The 27,612-nt window shown below is 42.1% G+C and overlaps 1 protein-coding gene and 1 long non-coding RNA gene across 10 annotated transcripts in view; one reads left to right on the top strand and one right to left on the bottom strand.

Annotated features, from left to right (window-relative positions):
* LOC140622141 (uncharacterized) overlaps window positions 1–21,660 on the bottom strand; it is a 40,876-nt gene extending 19,216 nt beyond the window's left edge. For all 3 annotated transcript variants that reach the window (XR_012021842.1, XR_012021841.1, XR_012021843.1), the window contains exons 1-2: window positions 21,491–21,660; window positions 19,645–19,768 (exon numbers count right to left, since the gene is read on the bottom strand). This is a non-coding gene — a long non-coding RNA (uncharacterized lncRNA). The remainder of the gene's footprint in view (window positions 1–19,644; window positions 19,769–21,490) is intronic.
* DGKG (diacylglycerol kinase gamma) overlaps window positions 1–27,612 on the top strand; it is a 205,568-nt gene that overhangs the window by 20,726 nt on the left and 157,230 nt on the right. For 5 of the 7 annotated variants that reach the window (XR_012021836.1, XR_012021834.1, XR_012021835.1 and 2 more), the window contains one exon: window positions 14,886–15,196. Coding sequence is in view for 1 of the 7 variants with exons in the window: in XM_072807745.1 (XP_072663846.1) it covers window positions 15,130–15,196 (67 nt within the window). In the remaining 6 variants the exon portion in view is untranslated. Of the gene's footprint in view, window positions 1–14,885; window positions 15,197–27,612 lie in introns of those variants that run through there. The other 2 variants (XR_012021837.1, XR_012021839.1) reach the window with 2 other exon arrangements.

The raw sequence follows: 27,612 nt of genomic DNA, 5'->3' as shown, positions 1-27,612 counted from the left end.
CACATTACAGATAATGAAAACAATTTCTAATTTCCATGTGTTCCTTGGGGGTATTAATTATGATGTTTTATGTGAATCCTTTCACGTATCTTTTTTTTGAGGTTACATATGTACATTTTCTAGCCTAATTGGCTATTGCTTGTGTAAAGGAAAGCAATTCATTTTTTCATATTGATTTTATATGCAGCCACTTTGTTGAAATTCCTTAGTCATTTATTTCATGCTCTTAGTTTTTCTAAGTATGCTATCATATCATTTAAAAATTGTGACAGCTAAAAAATGTTTTTAAAAATTGTGACAGCTTCATTTTTTTCTATTCTAATATGTCCACCTCTTATTGCTTCTTATTTAATTGCATTGGTTAGGAGCTCTGGTAGTATGGTGAATAGTAGACATCATAATATGCTTCCTTATCTTGTCCTAGATTTTAATGGCAGTGCTTGTGTGTGAAGTTTGCTGTGGGGTTTTGGTAGATAGCTATTGTAAGGTACATGCAGGGTGTTTCATTTCCCTTCTAGTGAGCTTAGAAATATGTTTGCTTTTTCATCATATTTGGGTCTTGAATTTTATTAAAAATTTTTTGAACTTATTGAGGTGTCATGAATTTCTTTTATTCTGTTAATATAGTGAATTATATAAGTTTTATAATTTTGTTCCATCCTTGATTTCCTAGAATAAACTCTATGTATTGTCCTTTTATACTATACCAAATTTAGAGGGTTTATGGGGGGGGGTTGCTTAATTTAGTAAGGAGATTGGTCTATAATTTATTTTTGTTTGTGCTCTCCTTACTCCATTTTTGTAACCGGGTTATACTGGCCTGATAAAATAAACTGTAACTTAACATCTTTTTCTGTGCTCTGGAAAAACTTATATAAGAGAATTATCTGTTCCTTGATGATTCTTAGAACTTGCCTAGACCAGGAGGGTGGGGCAAGTAGAGTTTTGAATATCGATCCAGTTTCATCTGTCATTATTGGACTAGTCAGGCTTTTATACTTCTTGAGTCACTTTTGAAAATTTATATTTTCTCAAAATGTTGTCATCTGATTTTTCCGATGTAATGCTATAAAATTGATTATCTTATTTTTTCATCATTTAATAAAATCTCTTGCATTTGTAGTTATGCCTCATTTTTCATTCCTAATATTGCTGGTTTTCCTCCTCCCCCTCCTTTCCCCTCTCTTTTCCTTCCTCCTCCTCTATCTCTCTACCCCAAAGAAATGTCTATTTAACTGATTTTTTTTTCCCAAAACAATCAAAAGAGCATTTACTCTTGTTTACTAACCATCCAGGTGTTTTGTTTTGGGTGCTAGCTCATCACTTTGGGCCTTTATCTTTAGTACTGCCTCCTTAGTTTTGTTTTTTTTTTTTTTTAATTTATTTATGATAGTCACAGAGAGAGAGAGAGAGAGAGAGAGAGAGGCAGAGACACAGGCAGAGGGAGAAGCAGGCTCCATGCACCGGGAGCCTGATGTGGGATTCGATCGCGGGTCTCCAGGATCGCGCCCTGGGCCAAAGGCAGGCGCCAAACCGCTGTGCCACCCAGAGATCCCTGACTCCTTAGTTTTATTTAGATTTCTCTTCTTCCTTTTTCTGGCTTCTTGAGTTGAGGTTTAGTTCATTTTTTCCCCCATCTTTCTTGATTCCTAAGAAATTCATTTAAGGCTATACAGCATGTCCTTTAAGCATTGTTATAACCAAATTGTACATTTCCTAAATTGATATGTAATGCTTCCATGTTTTCATTTTCTTTTTTTTTTTTTAAGAATTTTTTTCTTATTTATTTATTCATGAGTGACACACAGAGAGAGGCTGAGACCTAGGCAGAGGGACAACCAAGCTCCCTCTGGAGAGCCCCATGGGGGATGGGGGGCAACCTGATCCCAGGACCTCAGGATCATGCCCTGAGCCAAAGGCAGATGCTCAATCACTGAGCCACCCAGGTGCCCCTTCATTTTCTTTTTAAACAAGTATTTAAGAATATGTGGGTTTTTCCCCCCCTTAATTTGCATATTGTTGCAGATCCGGTTTCCTGGGGAGTGGCTTCTGAGATGGGGTTGGCTGCGGAGGAGGGTTCTTAGTTTTAAAGAGAGTGCTCTTGGGATCATAACTTGTGGAAGGGAAGGGACAGAGCAGGATTTGGCAAAGTGAGAAGTTGGACTGGGATGGCCCTGCTGAGTTGTTTTCAGTTGGCTGAGAGGACTGAGCCTTTATAAGCAGGTCCCCTCCCTCCACCTTGTATCATTCAGGAATTGTTCCTGGGTTACTCAGAGAGGGGGGAGGCCTGACCTTGAGCAAGGCAGCTCTTTCCAGCTAAGGCAATTCCTAAAAAGGGTTGACAGCCAAGAGCTGTCTGCCAGCAGCACTCCCAAGCAGCTAGGGGAATAAATCCTTCTTTCCAAAAGGAGGTCTGGTTGGCATAGTTCAGCACCTGGTACAAATATAGTTTTAATAGTTTAACTGACTTCTGATTGTTGATGTTTAATCTGTATGAGACATTTCTCCATGGATTTTTTTTAACTAAGTATCACCAACTTCAGAGTATTTACTTAGAAGCATGTAACCAAAATGTATTTAGCAATCCCATACTGTGTGACATTTAAATTATTTGGAATTTCTGCTCTTATGAACAGTGCTGCCACAAATGTCCTTAGAGTTGAAATCTTGTAGCGGTAGTGATAGTAATTGCAGGCATAGTGCTGTTATTGTTGGGCAGACAGAGGTAGGGCCTCTCCAAAATGGCTAAGGCTAATAGGTGGGGTCACCCTTCCCCCAGATGTCACCCCGGATAAGTTCCTAAAACATCAAGTCTCAAACAACTCGCAACCTACCGAGACCTGCCTAAAAGAACACCAGAATCAGCCAAAAACAAGAACAGGCACCCTGCCTCACCTTATCACATAAAACCACATGTTCCTAACCACCCCATTTTTCTTTCTTAACTTGCACAGGCATAAAAAACACACACCCTTCCCCTCCTGGGCGCGAATTCCTGGACTCGGGCCTCCTCTCCGAGTCACGAGTCACGGAACCTTGCCCGGGAGTGCTCCCCATTAAAGCACTCTCGAATCTACTGCCTGGCTCTGCTGTCTTTAATTTTCTCTGCTGATCATTAAAAGAAAACCTAACAGTTATTATTATTGTCTTTAGTTAATTTCTAAAGATAAACATACAGAAGTAAAATCCCATGGAAATGAACATTGTGAGGCTATTGGTATAGCGTGCTGTTTTGGCTAGCATACTTCCATACCAGCAGTACTGGAGAGTTTCCATTCTCTTGCTTTCTTACCAGTAAGGATATTATGTATTTTGAAATTGTTAACAATTTGATAATGTAACAGTAGTATCTTACTATTGTGTCTACCAATGAAGTATGATTTAAATGAACATAAAAACAAATGAAAAACGAAAAAAATAAAAATAAAAACAAATGACATTTCCCAGGCTACAATGAGAGCACCAGGTACTGTGTGTCAAAAGCAAAGAGTTGATGTCTACCATTTCTGGAAGGAAAATGGAGTTACTGTTAGAAGGAACCTTAATATTACTATTCCACTCTCTGCAATTATCAGTTGAGGAAATTGAGGTCTAAAGAGTAGATGTTACCTGTTCAGAGTCACCAGCTACTAAATGTCAGAACCAACATTAGACCGAAGGGCTCCAGGCCATGTCATTCCAACTTCTCCTGATTTGCTTGAGAAATGAATGTATCTTTCTTCCCGGTTTCCAAAACTCCATTAAACTGTGGTGTTTCTGAAACTGGAATTCATGAGCCTCCTATGAAATGTTTTAGATTTTGTGTTTTATTCCAATAAAACTTTTATTTTACTTTATTTATTTTTATTTTTTTAGAGAGGGAGAGGGAGAATCTTAAGCAGGCTCCATGCTCAGCATGCAGCCCAATGCAGGGCTCTATCTCATGACCCTGTGATCATGACCTGAGCTGAAATCAAAAGTCAGATGCTTAACTGACGGAGCCACCCAGGTGCCCTCAAATAAGACTGTTTTAAAATTGTTATAAATGTATTCGTATTTTCCTGATGACTGTCTTACACTGTGTACTGCTGTGTGATTTCAGTGCTACATGGCCTAGGGCCAGCTACTCAACCCTTGTGGTTCAGTTTCCTCATCTTTAAAATGGGCAAAATATTTGTATCTACCTCATACAGGTGTTATGACTAGTCAGCCAGATAATTCATATAAATTAATTAGGACAGTCTGGCATGTTGTAAACATTATTATTAATGAGATATTTTCCAGACTGGTGCCTACACATCTCTGGGGTGAAGAGGGCCATCCAGGGACTTGTCGTCTGAAGTCAGAATGAGGTGTAAGCACCCCTGGGTGCCGTTGTCCATGGTACTTGATTATAATCGCATGATTACTCATAAGGACATCGTTATTCCATGAAGTTGGTGGAGGACGAGACACCTGAGAGCTCAGAGCCTTTTATAAGCTAAGTTCTGGGCTCCTCAGATGAGCCAGTGAGTCGATCCTCGGGCAGTTTACAATCTGGAAGTGGTATTAATGATCTTCCGAGATGTGAAAACCAGGATGGATGCTGGAAGAAGTAGGGGCTTTGTGTTCAGGCTGACTTGGGTTTGAATGATGGCTCAGCTGCCTGCAGGAGGTGTGATGCTAGGTATGATGGCATAATAATTCTTACTTTGAAAGATTTTTCTGAGGACTCTGTTCATGCAGAACAGGCAGTAGATTCTCAATAAATGGTAGCTGTTGTTTAGGTTGTTATGGGAAACAGAGAGTGGAAGGAAAGCAAAAGAAAGGAGAATTAGAGACTGGGAGGCAGAGGGCAGCAGATGAAGGGAGAGGGGAGAGAAGTGGAGAGAGAATGCTCACGGGACAGCTCGCCACAAGTTCCTCCTGGTGTGCGGGGCCTCTCCAAGCTAAACGTGATTTCACACGCTGTTCAAAATGTGAATGTCGTCTCTTTGGTGTGGTTTTGTGGTGGTGTTGTTAACACACGCACCATCCCAAGCACGTCCCACACCATGGTGTGTTTTTGCAGTGCTCTCTTTTCCTAGACCTGCCAAGCCCCGTACTCGTGCCTTGCCGTGTCCCTTCCCTGACAGTTCCATTTCTGAGCTGTGGTGAGAATGGACTTGTCACTTTCTTACTCCTTCAGGCTTTTCTGTTTGTTGGGTTTTGCCCTCCACTTTAAGGTAGGAAACTCCTGTCATCTGTGCCCTCTTCAGATGATACATGTGGCACAAAATGTCATGGGAGGAATTTGAAACACAGATCCAGATTGTAAAGAAGGGAAAATTCTGCAGGGAATATAAATCATAACATGAGAATTTTAGTAACTAGGCAGGATAACAGGCATCTGGCAGTCATGGGGCTCTGGCTTCCCCATAATGTTTTCCTGCCTCAGGAAAGTGGAACTGAGAAATCTGGAATCTGTCTGCTTTAGGGCCCCCTTAAGGAGAAGGAATCACTCCAAGTATTCCAAGCTTCTCTTCTTAGTCCCGTCTATTGCATTAAGGTAAAGCAGTGGTTACAAAACACTGGCATGAGATCAGAGTCTCCAGAGCTCTGTAAAACAAAGATTGCCCATCCTAAATTTCTGTAGGTCTATGGTATGTTCCAAGAATTTGCTTTTCTTACATGTTCCCGGCAATGCCAGGAACTGCTGGTGTGAGGACCATACTTTAAGGACCACTGTTAGGAAATTTTACTTGCTAAAGCTCTCCTAAACATTGTACAAATCATTCTCATACCAATCCCTGTGAAACATGTGTTACTATTATTATTATTATCTTCGTCTAGAGATGAAGAACAACTTGTTTAATGTCACATGGTTGTAAGTGGTAGAGCCAAGATTTAAATTCTGGTCTAATTTCAACATCAGGTTTGTGCTTAATGCTTTGGGAAGAGGGCTCCCTGACACTGGATAGGAGTCATTTTCCCCAAGTAGTAATTTCCTGAAGGAGGCTTCCCCTCACTTTCTTTTGCCTGCGTCAGCCCAGCACCCTCTGACCCACCACCTCGCTCCAGCCCTGGAGCTAAATCAGGCCATGGTGTTGCTATTTGCAACCCCATTTCTTTAGCATCTCCACTGTAGCGCCCCTAGTGGCAAAGCCAAGACTACAGTCTCCCATGTAGAGAGAACAGAGGTGACTCAAGTGCCAAAGCAAGTTTCTTTGAAGTCTCCTGTTTACCTCAAACTTCCTGCATATTTTACATTATTCTGTTCCATTCTGTGTTCATGTTTAATGTAATAGAGTTATTTTCCTCAAATACTATTATTAGCTTTCCAGGAGCATGCCACGGGTTTTCCATTGGCTTCCAATTCACCTTGCAGTTTGAGGATGAGGGTTTAGGTCCTCTCTAGTTGGTTTATTGATGGCCTCAGCACCTAACAAGGGCCTGGCACTTATTCATTGTAGTGTATTATAATAAAAGGAAAGACCATGGGTTTTGGCACCAAATAGACTTGGGTTCAAATACCAGTTCTGTCACTTACTGATAGGCAAACTTGGGAGAATCACTCTGGGACTGTTTTTACTGCTGTAACATGGGCATAAAAAGTACCTTTCTCACAGAGTTTGGCAACTTTAAGATGAAGTGTACAAAGCACCAGATGTGGGGTAGTCCGTAAGTGGAGGTTGTTGCTATGGCTCAGTATTAGAGTGATATGTTGAATGGGTGAATGATTAAATGAATGAGTGACCCACACTCAAGCTAGGATGCCCCTGGGCTGTAAACGTTATCCAGCCTGACACTGCCTGCTTGTGCCAAAGGCAGCCCCCCTCAAGTGGCTTCTCCACACAGACTGTGCGCCTCTCCTGGGTTGCAGACCCCTGCACCTGGGAGCTTGGTTTAGCCTGACTTTTTCACACCACCCCCAGAGCAGTGATTCTTGGGTTCAGTCTGAGGCTGCTAATCAGATGCAAAGTCCTTAATTGCAAGTCCTCTAAACTGTTATGGGAAAAAAACAAAAACAAAACAAAAAAAAAACTGTTATGGGTAGCACGCAATCCCAAGACTTCTTATTTTTATGTTTGTGTAAGGACTATACATTGGTAATTTATTAAATGAGTTATTAGGGATTACTCATATTTGCTATTCATACACTCAAATTAGCTCATTACTAAATTCCCCAGGGGGTGCTAATTCAGTTATCTGTGGAGTCCGGCTGCTTCTAAATACTCAGCTGCTACTGCCTCCTCACTCAGCTGGATGGTTAGAACCCTGAGACCTGTGAGAAAAGTCACGTTGTTGTCTTGCAGTGTCAGACTTGCTTTGAGTTGGTTGTAGTGTTCAGCTAACTGCTATTCTTGCCTTTTAATTAGAAATTAGAGTCATTTAGCTACATCATTATCATATTAGCTTGTGGAGGATATTTGGTTAACCTAACAGCATGTAGTAACACATATTTGCCTCAAAATTATTTTAGGCCTGTAATTTTCCAATTACTAGATTTTAAGACATGAACGAGTTGCAGTTCCAACATTAATCATGCATATTCTTTTGCTAAACAGGTACATATGTATTCTGAATCCAAAAGTGCTTATGTAGTTGTTTTGATTATCTATGACTGCATAACTAACTGCCCTGAAATCTAGTGGCTCAACAATCATTTTATTACTCTGAATTATTCTGTGCGTGAAGCATTCAGACAGGGCCCCACAGGGACAGCTTATCTCTGCTCCATATTATGTCTTCCAAGGTGGTAAAATCCAAAATAGCTTCTTGTCTTCCATGTCCAGCAGCACAGCAAGAAAACATAAGTGACTGCATGCTGGCTGGAATGACTTAAGTAGGATCACACAGCAGAGCCTTCAGTTTTCCCCATCAGCTGGGTTTCTCACTTCTCTCTCACTTCTCCTCCAGAAAGGTGGCTGAGCTCTTGACATGGCAATTCAGTGTTCCCAAGAACACAAAAGTGGAGGCTCCCAGGACATCTTCAGGCTTAGGCCTGACTCTGGCACAGTGTCACTTCCACTGCATTCCTTTGGTTAAAGCAAGTCAGAGGCATAGTCCAGACTCAAGGGCAAAGGACCAACATGGGCATGAGTATCAGGAGACATGGTTTGGGAGGGACCCCCAGGGTGATAAAGTACTATAATATTGACAATTCATTAATAAATTCAAACTTGTAACATACTGTCAAATTAAGCCAAGTAAAGTGACTATTATAAGTTTATAGATTATAGTTTGTAGTTACAGATTTACAGGTCATTATTTTCATATTAAAATGTGTACGTTATTTAATATTTTTTAAAGATTTTTTTATTTATTCATTCGTGAGAGACATAGAGAGGCAGAGTCATAGGCAGAGGGAGAAGCAAGGTCCCTGCAAGGAGCCCAATGTGGGACTTGATCCCAGGACCCCAGGATTATGCCCTTGAGCCAAAGGGAGATGCTCAACCACTGAGCCACCCAGGTGTCCTTACATTATTTAATATTAAAATGATAATTTTAATATTAAAATTCTTTTCCCACTGGAAAGTGCAAACAGGTATGGTAAGATCTTTTGCTCCATGAAAATGGTCTCAGTCACAAAAGATTGAGAACTGCTTTTCTACTAGTCAAGAAATGAGCCCTTAGAAATCTTGTAGTAGGTAGACACAAAGTGTGCAGGATAACTCTGTTTCCACCTTGAAGGAGCTCAGAGTCTCACGGGGAAGAGGTGGCATGCGTATTGCAGTGTGGCAAGTGCCATGATGGAGAAAAGCCCAAGGAGCTATTAGAAGAAGAGTGGAGAAGACATGCCCATCCCAGGCCAGGCAGTTAAAGGGAGCTTCTTGGAGTACATGACACTGGAACTGAACTCCAAAGGCAGCATAGGAGTCATAGAGCTTCAGAAGGATCAACAGGAGCACAAGCCTAGAGATAGGACAGTTATCAAGATGGGACTCATCACAAGTTTGGGAAGAGAGAGGGGTTATCTTTCTAGCTCTTAGTCATTTTTCCTTTAGAAAAAAGTACTCATTATGGGTACTTTTATAAATCATCGGGTGCATATAAATAAGCTCCCCCAGTCTGATGCCATATTCATGAATTAGTGTTTTTATGAGAGCAAGAGGAGATGAAGAGGTGTTTGTTCTGGGTAATTGGCTATGGCTGATTCATTCAGATGAATAGAGACCTGGGGCTCAAGTCAACACCCATTGAATATGCCATCTTCCTTCTGACTTGTGATTTCCATGCTGTCATTTGTACAGAACAAATGGAGTTTGATCTGGGATATGAAATTGCAGAGCGAGAAAACACGTTAGCAACCATTATTCCCACCCCCTCATTTGACAGACAAGGTCACTGAGGCCTGGGGAGCTGAAGCAAGTGCTCAGAGTAGAGTAGCAGAGCTGTCGGGACATAGAACCCTCTTCTCCCATCCAAGCCTGACAATACCCAATCTGAGTGTTATTTAGAAAACTCTATTACCATTTTTTTTCTGCCAGGAAAGATATTCAGGATGGTAATAAGAAGACTGTGCATACTCTAAAGAGCCACCGAGAGGGGCGTGTAGGGCGGGATGCTGAAAGGGATATGCTAAGCAATGTCGGCAGAAGCAAGCTTCTTGTGTGGTGGCGGCCAGCTCTGTCAAAGGCAGAAAACCAGAGGGGCTGTCATGAGGGAGTGTGGTCAGCAGTGACCATGTGATGGTCAGACTGTCTTTCAGGCCCCTAACTTCTCCCGATGGAGAGTCTATACCACCACACTTCCCATCCTGTGTGTTAATTATCTGTTGCGGGATCCCTGGGTGGCGCAGCGGTTTAGCGCCTGCCTTTGGCCCAGGGCGCGATCCTGGAGACCCGGGATCGAATCCCACATTGGGCTCCCTGCATGGAGCCTGCTTCTCCCTCTGCCTATGTCTCTGCCTCTCTCTCTCTCTCTCTCTGTGTGTGTGTGACTATCATAAAAAAAAAAAAAATTATCTGTTGGGACGTCTGTCTCCTGCATGGGACTGCCAGCCACCACAAGAAAGAAGAGAGAGGACCTGTGTGTTCTATGGGAACAGCTAGGGGAACAGCTTAGTTTGCTCCAAGAGTTGAAAAAAAAAAAAAAAAAACTATAGAAGAGAAATCATTTTGAATCTGGAACCAGATATGAGTTTGGTATAGAAAGGAAAGAGTAAGAGACATTCTAGGTAGATTAAAGGCAAGTGTGTTTGTCAGTCCACTAACTAATGTTCTGGAGGTGCTGCCTTGTGCCACGTACTTTGGTGCTAGGAGGAGACGGTAGGATGATTTGGCTGGAACATGGAGCATGTGGGCAGGAGATAATTGGAGTGAAGATGGGGAGGTGAGCTGTACCACAGGTAAAGGATTTTCTGGAACTGGCTAAAAAACCCGCCCAAAAGGGTCCAAGAGAAACCGCCAAATGTTTTCAGGCAAGTAAACGTTGGGGGTCCACTGTGGTTCTAAACGAGGAAAATCTATGAGCAAATATGGAATGATTCATGGGATATTGTTAAGCAAAAAAAAAAAAAAAAAAAAAAAAAACCACACACACACACACAATGTGCAAAAGACTGCCTTTTGTGTCATAAGGAAGGGGAAATTTTTTAAAAATCCAATAATCTGCTCACTGGTGCAAAAGAAAAACCCCAGGAAGAGGGGCACCTGGGTGGCTCAGTGGTTGAGCAACTGCCTTCGACTCAGATTGTGATCCTGGGGTCCTGGGATCAAGTCCCACATCAGGTTCACCTTTGCCTGTGTCTCTGCCTTTCTCTGTGTGTTTCTCATGGATAAATAAGTAAAATCTTAAAAAAAAAAAAAAAAACAGAAAGGATAAACCAGAAACTATAAGGGGTGAATGGGAATAAGATGGAAAGGAGAGGCATGGGCACAGAGTAAGAGGAATGGGGTAGCAAGGCTTCGCTGAAGAAACCATATTAAAAAAGAATCTTTGGGAATGGAGGAAGAAACTGGAGAGTCAAATACAAACAAATGAATAGGAGTGTGAAAGAACAAATCTAAGTAACTTTTGAAAATAGTACTTTGAGGACATGCTCTGTTGGCTCAAGACAAAAGAACTGTCAACAAATCTTGAACTTTTTTGTTCTTCACAGAGTTGTAGTTAGCAATTCTGAAACTACTTTCTATATAGTTTAGGATTGAGCAAATAAATATATTATAGATAATGGAAGCAAGGTTTGCTGGAGAAGGGAGCTTAAAAATATGGAATGAGAGGATGGCTACAGTTGACACTGTAATATTGGGCTATAGTTGGAGTCTGAGTATGAACGTGGGGTTTTTAACATAGATGGACAGATGGATGAATGGATGGATGGATGGATGGACGAATAGCCAGCCAGCTAGCCAGCCAGCCAGAGATGAGATGTATGTGTATGTCTACATATATTTCCTGGCCCTGGCCCTGATAAAGCCTAGAAGCAATGACACCCCAGTAGCAATGTGCATACCCAGTGCCAAAGTTTGGCTTCAAATACCATTCTTCACTAAAAGGAATCTGCACTTTGGAGAAATGACTGGTTTCAAGACTAAAATTGAGGACATATAGGGTGAGACTGAAATATTTTGTAGTACTAGAAAATACAGATATACTCAAAGGATCATGGGAAGATGTCTGAAGAACAAGAAAGCAATTTGAATGACATTCCACTGGCCAAATCTGGGACAATTCGAATCAAAACAAATAATGATAGTGATGGGTATAATAACCCTCTGAATAAAATAAGCATTCATTAATATAAATAAATGTATATATTATATGTAAACATAACATAAATTCATACTTATATAGATATTTATACATGTATCATGTTTATTTATATGCTATAAATATAAATAAATATAAGTAAACCAATATAAAGAAATAAAGAAGAGAAAACTCTTCCTTACAGTAGAATCTGAACTGATAAATATAGAAGGAATGATAGAATTAGACGTTCTTTATCATAATAATAATTAATCCAAAGGTGCCTGGGTGGCTCATTTGGTTAAGCATCAGACTCTTGATTTCAGCTCAGGTCATGATCTCAGGGTTGGACTCTGCGCTAGACCTAAGATTCTCTCTCTCCCTCTGCCCCCCTCCCCTCGCTCACACATTCTCCCTCTCTCTAAAAAAATAAATAAATAAAAAAGTAAAATAATCCAGGCAAGAATCATCAGTGGATGCTAAAACTCATGGATAAAAATTTGGTGAGTAATTATAACAACTTGGAGAAGGAAAAGATCAAGTTCAGAAATCTATGGCACAACACAAAGACTGCACCTGACTGCATCAGCTGAGTGATTGGTCAAGTCATATTGCTAAGTGTTGTATTTGCAATTGGGATGATAACGATAATTATTGAGTGCCTACTGCATGTTAGGCATTATGTTAGGTGACATTTGGGAGTTTTCTGTTTGTTTGGTTTTTCCATATATTAGCTCACTTCTAACACTAGCTCAGTGAGATTTTTATTAGTATCCCCATTTTTGAGGTGAGGAAACCAAACGATCAAGAAACACAAAATTTGTCTAATGTCAAAGAGGTAGAGCAGGATTCAATGTTCTTGTCTTCTGACTTGGAGTTCTATGGTGTTCTCAGGCAGTGGTCTCTCGGTCCCCTCAGAGCTAGCTCTGTGTTTCTGGAAGTGTACAGAATGGTATGGCCAGAGAGGCTTTCTTAAACAAAAGCTTTGGAGGTTCCTTCTTTCTCCGCACCATATTTACTGAACACCTTGCCTCATTTTCCTCATCTAAAAATGGGGAAGTCAATGTTAATTTACGTGGTCAGTAGGAGAACTAAATGGGTTAATCTATGTAAAGCATTTAGGATAAAGTAAGTGTCCTCTAAGTGACAGCCACAGCCGTAATAACACCAGCGGTAATGTGAATTCCCTGGTATGATGGAAAGTGTTTCTAAAGGTCACCCCTCACTTTTGGAATGAAATTGATCATCAGAGGGCAGATCATAAAGAGCTTTGTGTATCATAAAAAGAAGATAACATTTTATTCTATAGGCAATAGAAAACCACTGAGGAATTTTATTACCGGGAGAGATGTGAACTGGTTGGCAATTTAGAGCAGACCAAGGGCAGGATAGTAGAACCCAGGGCAGGGAGTCCATCAGGAGACTGTTGATAGAGACTGGGTACAAGAAGATGAGGGTCTGAGCTGATAAAGCTGGCATGATGGAAAGGAGGGGACACACAATGGAAAGTCACTCTTGAAAGTGGTGCCTGGGTTTGGCAGGAGAGGAAGGGGGACAAGCTGAGGCTGAGCCTCAGGTTTCTGGCCTGTGCACTCTCTTGTCTTAGGGCATGACCCGAATATAGAGGAGGGGCAGGCTGAGGGCATGGGAACGTGCTGATTTAGGGTGGTTTGGGACACACACAAGGGAGTCACAATGGACAGGGGATATTCAGATCTGGATTGAGGAGAGAGTACAGGGCTGGGGCAGCATGCCTGGGGTCGCTGAAGCTTGGCAGTGGACCCCTCAGGGAAGGGGTATAGAGTGAGGAGAGGGCCGGGGTGGGATTTGAGAAATGCCAGTATTTAACAGTGGCAAAAGAAGTGGAAGGAGACTGAGAGGGAACACTCAGAAAAATAAGATTGCTTCCAGTGAACTATTTCCTGCCATGGCAGAGGCTGCAAAGAGAAGCAAACAAAGCAAGGAAGGCCTGAAAAATGCCTAGTGGATATGACAATTGTGTCACTGGGGACCCTGGCAAGAGCAGGTACCAAGGAACAGAATCCAGTCAGGCAGTGGATTAAGGAGAAAATTGGATGTTTCAAGGAGAGAAACTAGAACTTGGATGCTCCTGGGGATGCAGGCATCTCACTCCCTTGCCCTGCACTTCCACCTACGGGAGGAGAGCTCTGATTGGTGGAAGATCCTCCTTCCGGAGCTGGAATCTCCTTCCAGCATCTTCCCTTAGCTCCTGGCCAGCCCTCCAGGTCCACAGCGACCAAGTCCATGTGCTCCTCCAGATAGCTGCTGCACAAACCCACCTCCTCACTGGGTCCATCTCATCGAGCCCCTCCACCATCCCTTATGGGCTCCAGGCCCCCATACTGAACTTGATGTCTGGCCCTCCAACATAGATCCTGTTTTATTAAAACTGAGCTTCTTTGGTAACATCAGTGTGTGTTTATCCCCCTATTAGGTTGGTGGCTTTCCATCATTTCTAAAAACCTCAACCCAGAATACGAAATACATTTTATGTTAAACATGTATGTATAACTGAGAGGAGATACACTCTTATTTTCAACTCCATTTCATGCCTTTCCACTCTGTCCTTTTCTGTTTCGGGTTTATAAATGCTAGCGGTGGTGGACTTCGTGGCTGATGGTATGACTGCGGCACCACTGTGCTGGGAGGGACTCAAAGGAAAAGATGCTAAGCATCTGTCGGAATCTGTCTCCTTTCCCTCCCACGAGTTCTGGCGAGTTCTGGCCGTTCTTCCCTCTAATCCTTTTGTATGATTCTGAGAGGAAAGCAAACCACTTCACTCACCAGGTGTTAGCCAGCCTTGGGGGTATTTGAATCTCCAGAGTAATGGTGGAATTTAGAAACCCATGGAGGAGAGACTGGCTTACCTTTCAAATCAAGCAGATAAGTACTGTCCCTACTTACTCATGAGGCATCTGACAGCCTGAGGATGCCCTCAGGTGGTCTACTGTCACCTCTGCTGTGAGGCATTTAAAATTTCCTGAGTTGGGGAGTATAACTACCTATTCAGACTGGCCACCCAGCGGGAGGTGTGCTGGTCTGGTCTGCATGCCCTCTTTAGACTTCCCTGAGGAGACATCCACCCCCACTCTGGGAACCACTGCCTCCCATAGGTCTTTGCCCAGTGATCAGTTGAGTTTTTTGTCTTTGTTTTTGTTTTTGTTTTGTTTTATAAGAAAGGTGAATTATGGTATTCTTATGCTCTCATTCACATCTTTTCTACTTCTGCCCAGGAGGAGCACGGATTTCCGGCTACTGTGACTACGGATAGAAGCATGCTGTTGGAGTAATAGCACAGGCCTTCTCTCATCTGCTGAGAGGTGCCCGTTACCGCCATAGACACGTGGGTCCTCAAACTCTCTCAAAGGGCCTGTCCATCACGTACCTGCAATGAGCCAGGCCCTGGGCTGGGCCTCAGCTTCATCCTGGTGAACAAAACTCCATCTCTGGCCTCAAGCACTCACACCCAGCTTAAAGATGAGTGATGAACGGTGGGTCTCCCTTACTCCAGAAGAATTTGACCAACTCCAGAAATATTCAGAATGTGAGTAAATGGATTGACCCACCTAGGGCAGGATTTCCTCTGGGCAGGGGAGAACATTTCTGGAGAGCAGAGTGGTGTGATCGTTGCAAAGCCACAGAGAGTAAGGTTGGGCCTGACAGCTTAAATTTCCTCATAAACACGGAATCGGTGTCTTTAAACATAAAAACAATTATCTTTACACTCTATAAATGATACACGCTCACCATGGAAATTTGGAATATACAGGGGAAAAAAATAAAGAGTAGGTTAAAAATCACAGCCAAACTCATGAACATTTTGGAACACTCCCCTCCTGTGCATATTGCTTTGCATGGTTGAGTTCCTGAGTATACAGTAACTTTTTTTTTTTAGCCTGCATTTTCTACTTAACATAAAAACTACTTTCTTAAATCATGAAAATCTGTTTATAGCATAATTTTTGAAAGACCAAAGGCTGCATGATTGTAAAGTTACTCAGTCATTGGCTTCAATATACTCTTGTGTTTGGACTCAGTGCCCTTTCTTCAGTAAGATACAGAGTTTTGATGTGTGTCTGTTTCTTGACTCTGTTCTGAATAAGCCTGGCCTTTCAGCTGGGGCTCTCGGTTTCCCTTTAGTTATACCCAGGGACAATTGCAGTGCATCAAGACACATTGGTGGCAAAGCCAGTGCTCACATGTGGGCACACAGGTGTGCCCTCCACAGGCTACTCCTAATCCTGTCATGACAGGAATTTGCCGAGGCTGGAACAGCAACTGAACACTGCATTCAGCACACACCGGGTGACTATGGTGATTGTGCAGTGGTACCAGCGTTTCATAGAGTCCTTTGCTTTGCAGACCTCTCAGGTACATTATCTGCCCTGCCCCTTTGTTCTAATCACCTCTCCCTTCCTGTGTATTATACTGGCGGCTTTGTAAATCAGTAGGCCAATGGCAATTTGACCTGCCCTACAAAGCTTGCCCAGGTAGCCCTTGTATGCCCTTTTGGCAACCTGCCCTGCTCCCAGAGAGCAGGCAGCCCTTGTCCATAGTACCGGTCTGGGAGTCTAAAGATTGGGCTTCAGTGCCCGCTATGGCTCTTGCTCTCTGCAAATATGACAGCTCTTAACCCCCAGAGCCTGTGTCCTCTTCTGCAAAATGAGGGAGTTGGATTAGATGATCTCTTCTTGTGATTCCTCCCAGGCCTAACACTCATGACTCCATATGTTCCTCACAGTCAACAGGAGGCCCCCACACACATTCACACACAGACACACCATGGGACTTCTGGTCAGTCTCCGTCTTGGCTCCCTGGAGCCCATGGCCTCTTGTCTGATCTTGATGGGTTTAGAGAAATTCTATGATCTATTGACAAGGAGCAAGGCATCACCTTCCAGGGTAAATTGCATTTAATTCAGCATGCTCTCTAGGTCAGCAAAGTACTAGCCCTGTCAGGGATGAAAAAGAAGCAAAAGAAAAGGCTTGCTCTTGAGGAATCAGAATCTTGTTAAGGAATCAGAAATGTGCTCATAACACAAGCAAAGAGCAGGTTTAAGGCAGCCGGCAGATACCTCTGGCAGAGCTGTCTAACTTGAGTGCGTAAATGAGAAAGGAATTTAAAGCTAGAGGAAATTGGTATGGAGGGAGTATATTCATTTGCTAGGCTACTGTGACAAAGTACCCACAATCCGGGTGGCTTAGAACAACAGAGAGTATCTAACAGTTCTGGAGGCTAGAAGTGCAAAATCAGAGTATCAGCAGGGTACTTCCTCCTGAGGACTGACTATAAGGGAAGAATGTGTTCTAGGCTTCTCTCTTTGGCTTGTAGGTGGCTGTCTTCTCCCTGTCTCTCCATGACATTCCCCCTGTGTGTGTCTCTCCATATCCAGACTTCTCTTTGTGTATGAACACAGTCATACTAGATTAGACCCACCCTATTCCAGTATGACTCTATTTTAACTAACTACTTCTGTAATGACACTATTTCCAAATAAGGTCATATTCTGAGACTCTGGGGGGTTAAGACTTCAAATTAGGTGGGGAGAGGATACAATTTACCCCACAACGTAGCATTTAATTGGGTGAACTCTGTGGAGGAAGAAATTTAAAATGTGAGTAGCAGATAGTCAAAGAGGGGTAGAAACAGTGGAAACAAAGGGAGAGAGGCCCAGAGAGGGATGCATATGGGTAGTGAGGAAAACGTCAGGGCTCTAGGAAGACAAGGAGAGCAGGGTGGGGGGACATAGGAGGGATGAGGATAGTAGGAGGCCTTGGGTCAAAGGTGGCCAAGTATAAAGCCATGAATCTGGTGGCTATGTTTAGGGTGGCCTGAATATAGAAACTGCCAGATCAGGGAGGTAGTGCAGGGTCCATTGGATGAAATCTAGTCTGGGCTAAGTATCAGGGTGAGGATGGACTGTGGCAAAGAACAAATGCTGATCTGTGGAAAACTGGTGGAAGTATCACCAAAATTTACAGAATGAAAGGAAGCCAGCAAAGATATCCCTGAAGACTGTAAATCTATGGCAAATGCCGACATTAATATTCAAGGCTGGTGGGGACAGCTTGGAAATGTTGATTTGGTGATAGTGATGATACATCTACTTCTCCGTTCATATGCGCCAAGTTGGAGGCAACCAGAAATGAGTGAGACACAATCCCTGCCCTCAAAGAGCTGCCAATCTAGTAGGAAAAGATAGATAGGGCTCAAACAATGATGTTCATTATGACAGGTGCTAAGGAGTTGGGGAAGAAACCTAGCCTAGACTGGTGGGAGGCTTCCTGGTGCAGGTGTGGTTTCCAGATGCCAGAAACACTAGTAGGAGGGAGGCAAGAGCATTACAGCAGAAGAAGTGGCTTGGGAAAGCAGGGAGGAGAGAAAGTCATGGTTGCTTCGAAAAATGTCAAGGAGGTCACAGACTTGGGGCCTAGAGTGTTTGGTGGTGGTGGGCAAGAACTGGAATGATAAAAAGACCCTATCATGGAGGACATTGCTTTCCAAGTGAGGCCTGGAAGGGATATGGTGGGAGGAGAGTGGGAAGGAGAGCTCTTCATTCCGCACATGAGAATCGTTGTGTGGAGGCAGCAAGGAGAGGACAACAACAACAGGAATGAAAGCAGTTCAGATAGAAAGAACATGAGGAGAGAGATGAGAAGATGGATGGAAAAACAGGGCCACGGTCTGCATACAACTAGAGGTCAGAGAAGGGAAAGAAGTCAGAAGAAGGCAGAAGAAAGATGGCCAGGCAAAAAGAGTAGTGGGTGGAGGGAGCTGAGGGACAGAGGGGTAGGCATGTAGCAAAGCAGTAGGTGAGACAGGGGTTGAAAAGAAACCAGAGTATTTAGTAGGAAGGGGTTCCTTTGTGGCTTGGTTCTTTTTTTAACCATCAGCTTTGTCCTTCTGTGACCCCTCCTCATCTTATTCATGTCCCAGGACTGGATAAGGTGCTCTGGTATTGTTGTAACAGGAGAGGGGAAAAAAAGCTACAGTTCTTGGAAAATGATTAATTCTCAGAGGAAACCCTGAAAAAGGCACTTCTACCAATTTTAGACACATGCTGGTATTCAGTCAGATTGCATTGCCATAGCAACTTCTCTTTCATAACTGCATAAACAGGAACTTTGCAGTAGTGGAATAGCCGAAGTGTATGGCCTGAGAATTGAGAACTTTTCCCTGGTGGGGTTACCAAGAATTTCAGGAGAAGAGGCTCTTGGTGTACTTGGTGTATATAATAAAAGCCCTATATCTTCTCTAGTGGCCTTCTGCTGGGGGGAAACCGTGTTAAAACTACCCTTGGGGATGTATATATTTATTTTATATGTACACACGCACACAGTTGATACATATATATATGGTAAGTTTCATGTGAGTCAGTAGTTTAAAGTGCTTGCAAAAAACATGAGGTGATATTAAGAATATTTTTGTTATAAAAATAACACAAGTATAAAAATGAAAAGTGGGGGATCCCTGGGTGGCGCAGCGGTTTGGCGCCTGCCTTTGGCCCAGGGCGCGATCCTGGAGACCCGGGATCGAATCCCACGTCGGGCTCCCGGTGCATGGAGCCTGCTTCTCCCTCTGCCTGTGTCTCTGCCTCTCTCTCTCTCTGTGACTATCATAAATAAATAAAAATTAAAAAAAAAATGAAAAGTGGATGAAATTTAAAGCTACCTATAATTCTGTCTTCCAGTGATAACCATGACGTGTGTGTGTGTGTGTGTGTGTGTGTATAAAACAGACATGCAAGGCTATTTTGTATGCTGTTCTTCACCCTAACAGTTATCTGTTCAATTTAGTTATCAACTGCTGCATCAAAACAACTTCAAACTTGTGAGTTAAAACAGCTATTTTGTTTTTTCCCATGATTCTGTGGCTCCGGAATCTGGTAGGGGGCACAGCTGGGATGGCTGGTCCCTGCTCCACGGTGTTTGGGGCTTCGGGTGGGATGCCTGACATGACACAGCAGGACTTATTCACTCCCATGCTGTTACCTCAGTGTTCCTCCATGGGATTGCTTTGTCCAAGCACTTTGTCATCTCCTGGGGCCTCTCCATGTGGTCTCTCTCTCTCCGGCCGGCTGGCTGGCCTGGACTTCTTACATGCGGGCCTCAGACTCTAAGAGCATAAAAGCAGGCCTTTTTAACACCTGGACTCAGAGGTCCCTAAACAGAACTGTCTCCACATTCCACTGGTCAGAGCAGTGCCAGGCCTGACCCAGACGCAATGGGTCTGGGGAATGGACCTCACACCTCATGGGATGGAGGCTAGCTAGCACACAGTATATCATGAGGTGTTCCTGTGTTGTTCATTACTTTCCAGAAGCCTGATTTTTAGGAGATACAGAGATTTCTTTTGATATTTTATTTAACCAAACCACTGATTTGTGGCTATGATAGATCATAGGATGTATTAATAGATTTACAGTGTCTAGTAAGGCACACTGATACCCACATTCTGACCTACCCTGATCAGACCTCTTTGAGAGCTGAATTTATTCCTGGGCACCACAGTTCACTATGGATATGGACAAACCAGGAACTTGTTTGAGAAGTGCTGCCAGCATAGCAAGGGGCCTCACAGCAGGCTTTTGAAGAAGTGCCTGAAAGTCCTATGCCTGTTTGCTGGAGAAGGGAAGACCCAGAGAAAGGATCCAAATAAATAAATAATTAAATTAAATTAAATTAAATTAAATAAAAAGTGGGGAGAAGGTGTTTATTTAATTTTGGTTGGCTTCCAGAAGTAGCCCTAGGACTAATGGGAGGAAATCATCAAAGAAAGTCTTACAGCAAGGAATTTGTTGGTGCCTAATGGTCAGACCTGCCCAAGATAGAGGATTGACTTAAAAGCAATTGAGTTTTCTTTCCCTGGATGTCCAGTTGATTAAATGACCATCATTAGCCCTTCTAATACTTAGTTTCTGTGTCCAAACAGGTTTCTTTTCAACCTCAGAGGGCATGATCTTGTGGAGAGGCCTCCTACTGACCCTCCCTTAACAGCTTCAAATAGACATATAATAGGCTTATTGCCCTTCTAATCCTGATACTTGGGGAGAGGCAATTATTTTTCCATGATTTGTCAAGGACAAAAACTATCAGCTTTTTCAGAAAGGGAAAAAAGGAAAAAAGTGATAAATCATCAATTTTAACTTTTAATTCTCCAAGAAATTAAACCAAACATTTTCGGCATCAGCCCACAGTTGCTAGATTTTGTAGACCTTTTACACCTGGAAGAAATTGTAAGCCATCATCAAATCCAACTCCTACCCATTTTATAAATGAGAGTACTGAGTCCAGAAGAGCTCAGTGACTTCCCCAAGGTCAATGGCAGAATGAGAATTAGAACCAAAATTCTCAGTCCCAGGTCAAATTCAATTTGCTTCAATCCAGTTCCAACAGATTAAACAAAAAGTACCCATTGAAGCTCAACCTTCAGTGATACAGTTGAAAAAAATATATGTATATATGCATATAGATATGTATGTATGTCAATTAAACTATAACAGAGCAAAATTTTAAAGTGCATTTAAAGAGAACGAATCAGTAAGTTAAGCTATTCAGAAATATATTTCATTAGAATCAGATCAATGCAAAGTCTCTTTTCAATGTGGATAAATTACAGCTCAAAATTTAAACCTGTCAGTGTTAATATGGGAGTCAGAGAAAATGTTTAGGGCTGGTTTATAGAACAATATAAGGCTCTAAGTAAGCTTCATTGAAAGCTTACTATTTATATGGGCCAATGAAATGACAGTTAATGAAACGTTCTTGGAGGCCTGGGTCCATAAAGGGTCATGCCTCATTGCTTCCATCCCAGAAGGAAACCACATCTATTTCTTACCCACGTCTCTTGCAGCATAACTGGCCTTCTTTTCTCTATGGTGACTGGGACTCTACCCACAAGCAGTCACAGAATCTATGGATAGGGATAGAATTCAGTGGAACAATAGCTCTCAGAATTGAATATGCACATGAATCTCCTGGAGATCTTGTTAAACTACTGGAGTCTGACTCAGTAGGCCTGGGATGGTTCCAAGATGCTGCATTTCTGACAAGCTTCCAGCTGTTGCTGATGCTGCTGGTCCAGGGCCACACTTTTAGTCACAAGAAGGTACAGGTTGTCTGATCCATTCTTCCACCTTCATTTGGGCTATGACTGATGAGACCAAATTGTTTGAAGAAAAAGTGGGAAGTTTTGCTAACAATGCCGATTTTACTTATACAAATAAGCCATACCAGTCATTCAGAGCATTTATGATGAATCAGAAAGTCTCAGTATCCTAAAGAAGGTTCTCTTATATGAGCCCCAAACCCTGCTGCTTTTAATGCAAAGTCTTTTTCTCTTATTCTATTAGAGGTAACAATGTAGCAGGATTATTACTTCCAGTGGTTCCCCTCCATAGTTATCTTGGCAGACCTCAGTGGTCCTCAGCATTGGCTGCACACTAGAAACACTTGGGAGGCTTTGAGCCCTTCCAGTGCATACCCCAGTTCACACATATATCCAGTTCACACATACCCCCACCTGGGATCATTTAATTATAATCTATAGGTGCAGGATCCAGGCATGAGTAGTGTTTAAAACTCTCCAGGTTGTTCCACCATGCAGCCACGGTTGACAACCAGTGGTCCAGCTTTTCTCCCTATGCCCCTAGAAATATAGGATCTATAGGACAAGCACAATAACTCCAATCTCTTTTCTAGTCCTCCTTTATTCCATGAGTCTTTATTGAACATTGATTTTGTGCCAGGCATAGGTTATATGCTGGCGAGAAACAGTGCACAGGAAAAGAAGTGTAGCTGGGAGAATGTGTCAATGTTTATGAAGCTGGGCTTCTTACACATGCTTTCCATCTTCCACTTTGGGGCCTGATTCCTCCTGGGCTGAAAAAGAAGGCCTTTTGATGCAGTGCTCCTGGATCTGGCATCTCTATTATGACATCATTATCCATCTTTCCAGAGCCCTTGGGAAACTCCACTCTTGCTTTTTTGCACCTTGCTGTGTTCTTGACTCCCTGAAATACTTAGAAAACTTATTTATACATCCCAGCTGTCATCAAAGGAGGAAAATCTAGGTTTTTTTTTTTCTTCCCTTTCATGTGCCAACTTTCCCTTTTCCCCTCTTTGTGTCTTTCGCTCCCAGGGTTGAGTCATTTATGCACTTCTCAGTCTATGGAATATATTCCTGTAGCCTCGGCATCACGGTTTTGTCTGTGTTGTGACAGGCAAGTCTTACCTAGTCAGCCACAAATATACAAGCATGTTACTTAAGTCCTTCTCATCAAAAATGAGGTCCATGCACCTACATGATTGGTGTCACCTATGGTCTTATTTGAAATGCAGAATTTCAGGCCCTGACCCAGACCCTGCTGAATCAGAATCTGCATTTAAAACTGATCCTCAGGCAGTTCCTATGCATGTTCAGTTTGAGATGCTCTTGGGGAACTTTGAGGAATGGAGAGTTATTATGCATCTAAAATTTCACCCTCATCTATGGATTTTCATGTTCACATTGGAAAATGTTGATTTATAGTTATTTCAAAGTTTAATGGTCCAACTACTGTTCAGATACTCAGTGTTCTTAACTAGAAGATGGCCCATAAACTTTGGGTTCTGGTTCAGGCAGAACAGCTGACATGCTGCAGTAAACACTGCATCTCCTGATTTGTCTGCTTGTTCAGTTGGAGGGCATCCCTCTCCTACACAAGCGTGGCAGTGAAGGTGCTTGTGAGTTGGGCCAAATTTTCTCCTTAAAAAGGCTTTGAATGTGCTCAAACACTAGGAACAAATGTTTGGTTAAGGTCCCAGAATTCTTGGCACATAAAGTATAAGGAGACGATTTTGGATTGAAGCTTCTTAGGGTAGTTGTTACTACTAGAGACCTTGATCGCAGAAAAGAGTCTCCTTAATCCCTGATTTGGGGGAGAGCTGCACACTGATGGTTCTGCCAGTGGGAGTTAATGCAGAATGTATCCCTGCCTTGCCACAAAGCTGAATAAGTCGACCTGTTGGATAAAGTTCCTTAGTATTGTCCACTTAAGCAATAGAGAATGTCTACCAAGCATGGTGATTTCAGATTTAGCAGAGTTATAAACTTTTTCTCCTTTTGCAATAATTCTCTGACAAGTTTAGCTGCTTCTTAAGATACTCTTCATTTCTTTTTTTTTTTAAGATTTTATTTATTCATGAGAGAGAGAGAGACAGACAGACAGACAGACAGACAAACAGAGGGAGAAGCAGGCTCCATGCAGGGAGCCTGACGTGGGACTTGATCCCAGGACTCCAGGATCATGCCCTGGGCTGAAGGCAGCGCTAAACTGCTGAGCCACCCAGGGATCCCTGATACTTTTCATTTCTAACAGTAAAATTACATTCTCGGAATAATAGTTCTTAATCTTGACTGTACATTTGAACCCCCACAAAGCTTTAAAATATTTTGAATTCCTGAGTTTCCAGAGAGATACTGACTTCATTGGTCTCAGATGAGGTGTGGGTTTCAATGTATATATAGGGCTCCTCAGGTGGTTCTGACATGTAGCCAGGTTTAGAGAGGTACTGCCATAGAGGAAGAGCCTTGTCTTCTGATTTACCCATGTTCATATATCCAGTGAATCTAATAGCTATGTCACATCATTAGGTATACCAAAAATTAGTCACCCACTCACTAGCTGTGTGCTCTTGAAATAATTATCTATATTTCATAAGCCTCGGTTTTTAATTCTCTTAAATGAGGACCATTAGGGGCACCTGGGTGGCTCAGTGGTTGAGCATCTGCCTTTGGCTCAGGTCCTGATCCCAAGGATCTGGGATGGAGTTCTGCATCAGGCTCCCCACAGGGAGCCTGCTTCTCCCACTGCCTGTGTCTCTGCCTCTCTCTCTGTGTCTCTGATGAATACATAAAATCTTTAAAAAGAAAATAACACTATTACATTAGAGGGCAGTTGTGGCGATTTAAATAAAATCTGTAAGACGACTAGGACAATGCCTAGCATACAATAAGCACTCAACAAAATAAGAGTTCTAGCAAAGACCTGCAGGCATGGCAGAGGTACCTATAAAGACACTCAGGAATAGAACTGGATCTCCCACGAGTCTGGTGGTAGTGCTACTGTATAGGCTTCTGCTCTCTACTAAGGCTGCACAGTTGGACTCACAGTGCCTGACGTAAGATCATGGAATGCTCTGAAGAGGTCCCTCATTGTTCTTAGGTGTCTTCAGATGAAACAGGATGGAGCAGTATGGGCAGCCCAGGTGGCTCAGCGGTTTAGCACTGCCCTCAGCCCAGGGATCAAGTCCCACGTCAGGCTCCTTGCATGGAGCCTGCTTCTCCCTCTGCCAGTGTCTCTGCCTGTCTCTCTCTCTGTCTCTCATGAATGAATGAATGAATAAATAAATAAATAAATAAATAAATAAATAAATCTTTAAAAAAAAAAAAAAAGAATGGAGCAGTACCCACTTACTCCTTGGGCAAATAGAAACCCAGTCCAGAAACCTGTCGAAAATAAAACTAATAAAATATCAAATGACATCCCAGGAGAGAGTAATGGGTCTCAACTTTGAAGATTAGATTTTCTCCCGTTTTTAAAAAGGACAGGTGTTGACACTATAAGCTCATTAAGGTCCATGAAATAAATTGAAGTAAATGTGTGGTGAATCCCCTCATGGAAATCTAGGAACATGCAATCTCTTGGATTGTTTTTTCCTATTTAATTTTAGGCTATTAATCAGAAATTTTATCTCTGTTTTTCTTTTTAAGACCTGTTTATTTGAATGTGAACATAGGATAAACATATTTGTGTATGTTTATATACATATATGGGCATGTGTGTGTGGAGATGCATTTATAGCACACATTTAAATATAAATGAGGATTTTGCAAATATATAGCCTTTTAGAACCAAAAGATTTCTGCTAGGATCAACTGTGGAATTTCCAAAATGTGACAATAATATCAAGGGTATTAATTCAAGTGAAATCACCCCCTGGTTCTCAAAATGCTCACTTTTTATTATTCTTGCAGAAGCCACACTTAGGGTACCCATGCTTCCAAATGTGTACTTTTTAGTGCAGTATAGATTTGGCCACTCTAGCTGGCCTGAAAATCTCCCATGAAATTCTAAAATGTAGCGTTTTCTAAAGAATTGGGCTGCCCATAGAATGATTTGAATATAATTTATGTGTAATGTTAACTACACTCTGGCCTAATTCTAAGCTCCCTTCCATTTCTGTTGCCAGAGTGGCCTTTAGAAAACAGACACTTGATTATGGTACTCAACTATTCAGAAAATCTTTTAACAATTTCAAATCAATATCCTTAGCTTGGCACTCAAGACTCCTGCAAATCTGGCCCCAAACTGCTCTGGTTCTGACCTTTCCTAGATATCTTATAATGCCCATCTCTGCAACTTTGCTTAGAATACTTTTTTTCCATTTCATGTCTGCCTTTCAAACCCCACTCATTCTTTACACCTCAGCTCAAATGCTACCTCTGTATAGGACATCCCTGGTCCCCACCCAAGCTTTACTGTCATCCTGCTCTTTTACATCTTTCCTGCTCATTCTATTTCTCTGCTGTGTGCTTCCTAGAGCTTCATATTATTGTTATATAGCTTTAATTACACTTTCCCTTGTGTTAGCAAGTGTTAGCAAGCACAATGAACAGTGCTTAAGGGAAAGTAATATAGACTTTGAGTCAAACTAAACATGAATTAAAACTCTCTTAGGCAAGTCGCTTAATTTTTCTGAATTTTAGCTTCTTCACCTGTAAACTGAAGAAAATATAACCAAATGTGCATATGAGAATATGCAGTAAAGACCCCCAGTAAGAAGTAGCCATCATTATCACAGTTATTCAGATCACCTCCCCAGCTAGTTCATCAATAGTACCTTGCAGCATCTCACCCTCCATCGTGTTTTCTGAATTGAGTGGAAGCAGCCCAAATTGATGACATCTGCTGCCTGGATCTCACTGAGCTATTAGTTTTTCAGTATCTGTTTTGAATTTCAGAAAGAAATGTCCATTTTTAGGCAACATCAACATTTTCCTGTGGCATTTCAGTAGTCTTAATCCTGAAATTATTATAACTTGTGTTTAATTGAATCCAAGTCAGCAGAACTATGGAGAATAGCTCAACTCATGAGCACATCTACTTTACATAGACCTGTGAAAGTGTAGCCCTCTGTACAAAGAACCTGAACACCAGGAACACTATTTCTATTTTTAATAACATTACCCTTTTCTCAGATGTTCAAATAATGGCAGAAATGGAGCTTGGGAAGCTCATAATTGTCCACAGTACTGTGAGACCAGGAGAGCACAGAGACCCTGGTTTTCTCTGATATCTAGAGTTCTGGTAACTACACAGGATACACTCAAGTGTTTATAATGACAATTATTGACTCCCTTTTCTAGATTACCAGTTTCCTCATAAAACTCAAAAGAAGAAGAAGAAGCCACCATTTTCTCTGGTAGTTTCCAAATTATTTCCTACGGAAAGGGGAATTTTCTAAATCACCATGTTTCATGAATCCCAATCTCTGTTTCAGCACCAAGGACAGAGCATCACTGGGCTTAATGCCCATTCATCCTATTTAATCAACAAAATTTTAATTTTTTGAAATTTCTGCTCAGATTTTATGCAGTCATCTAGTATATTGGTTTCCTGAACACTAGCTATGTGTTGGACCATGATATGATATACAAAGACTCACAAGCCAATTACAGCTCTCAAGGTAGAACTGAGGAAGTGAGGCAAGTTAATAAATAACTATAACACCATATGACAAGTGCTATTACAGAGTTATGTATAAGTCATGTGAGAGCCAGGAGAGGGAACTCTAATTGATAAAGGAAGACCTTACAAAGGAGTTGACATTTGAACTGGATACCAAGAATTGAGTGAAGCTTACAACATAGAGAAAAGACTCCATTGGAAGAATGAATGAGTGAATACACAGTGTATT

The sequence above is a fragment of the Canis lupus genome, chromosome 31 (assembly GCF_048164855.1).
Source record: "Canis lupus baileyi chromosome 31, mCanLup2.hap1, whole genome shotgun sequence".
Classification (NCBI taxonomy): domain Eukaryota; kingdom Metazoa; phylum Chordata; class Mammalia; order Carnivora; family Canidae; genus Canis; species Canis lupus.
The sequence above is the reverse complement of the archived record's forward strand: the minus strand, read 5'-3'. Positions and strand labels throughout refer to the sequence as shown.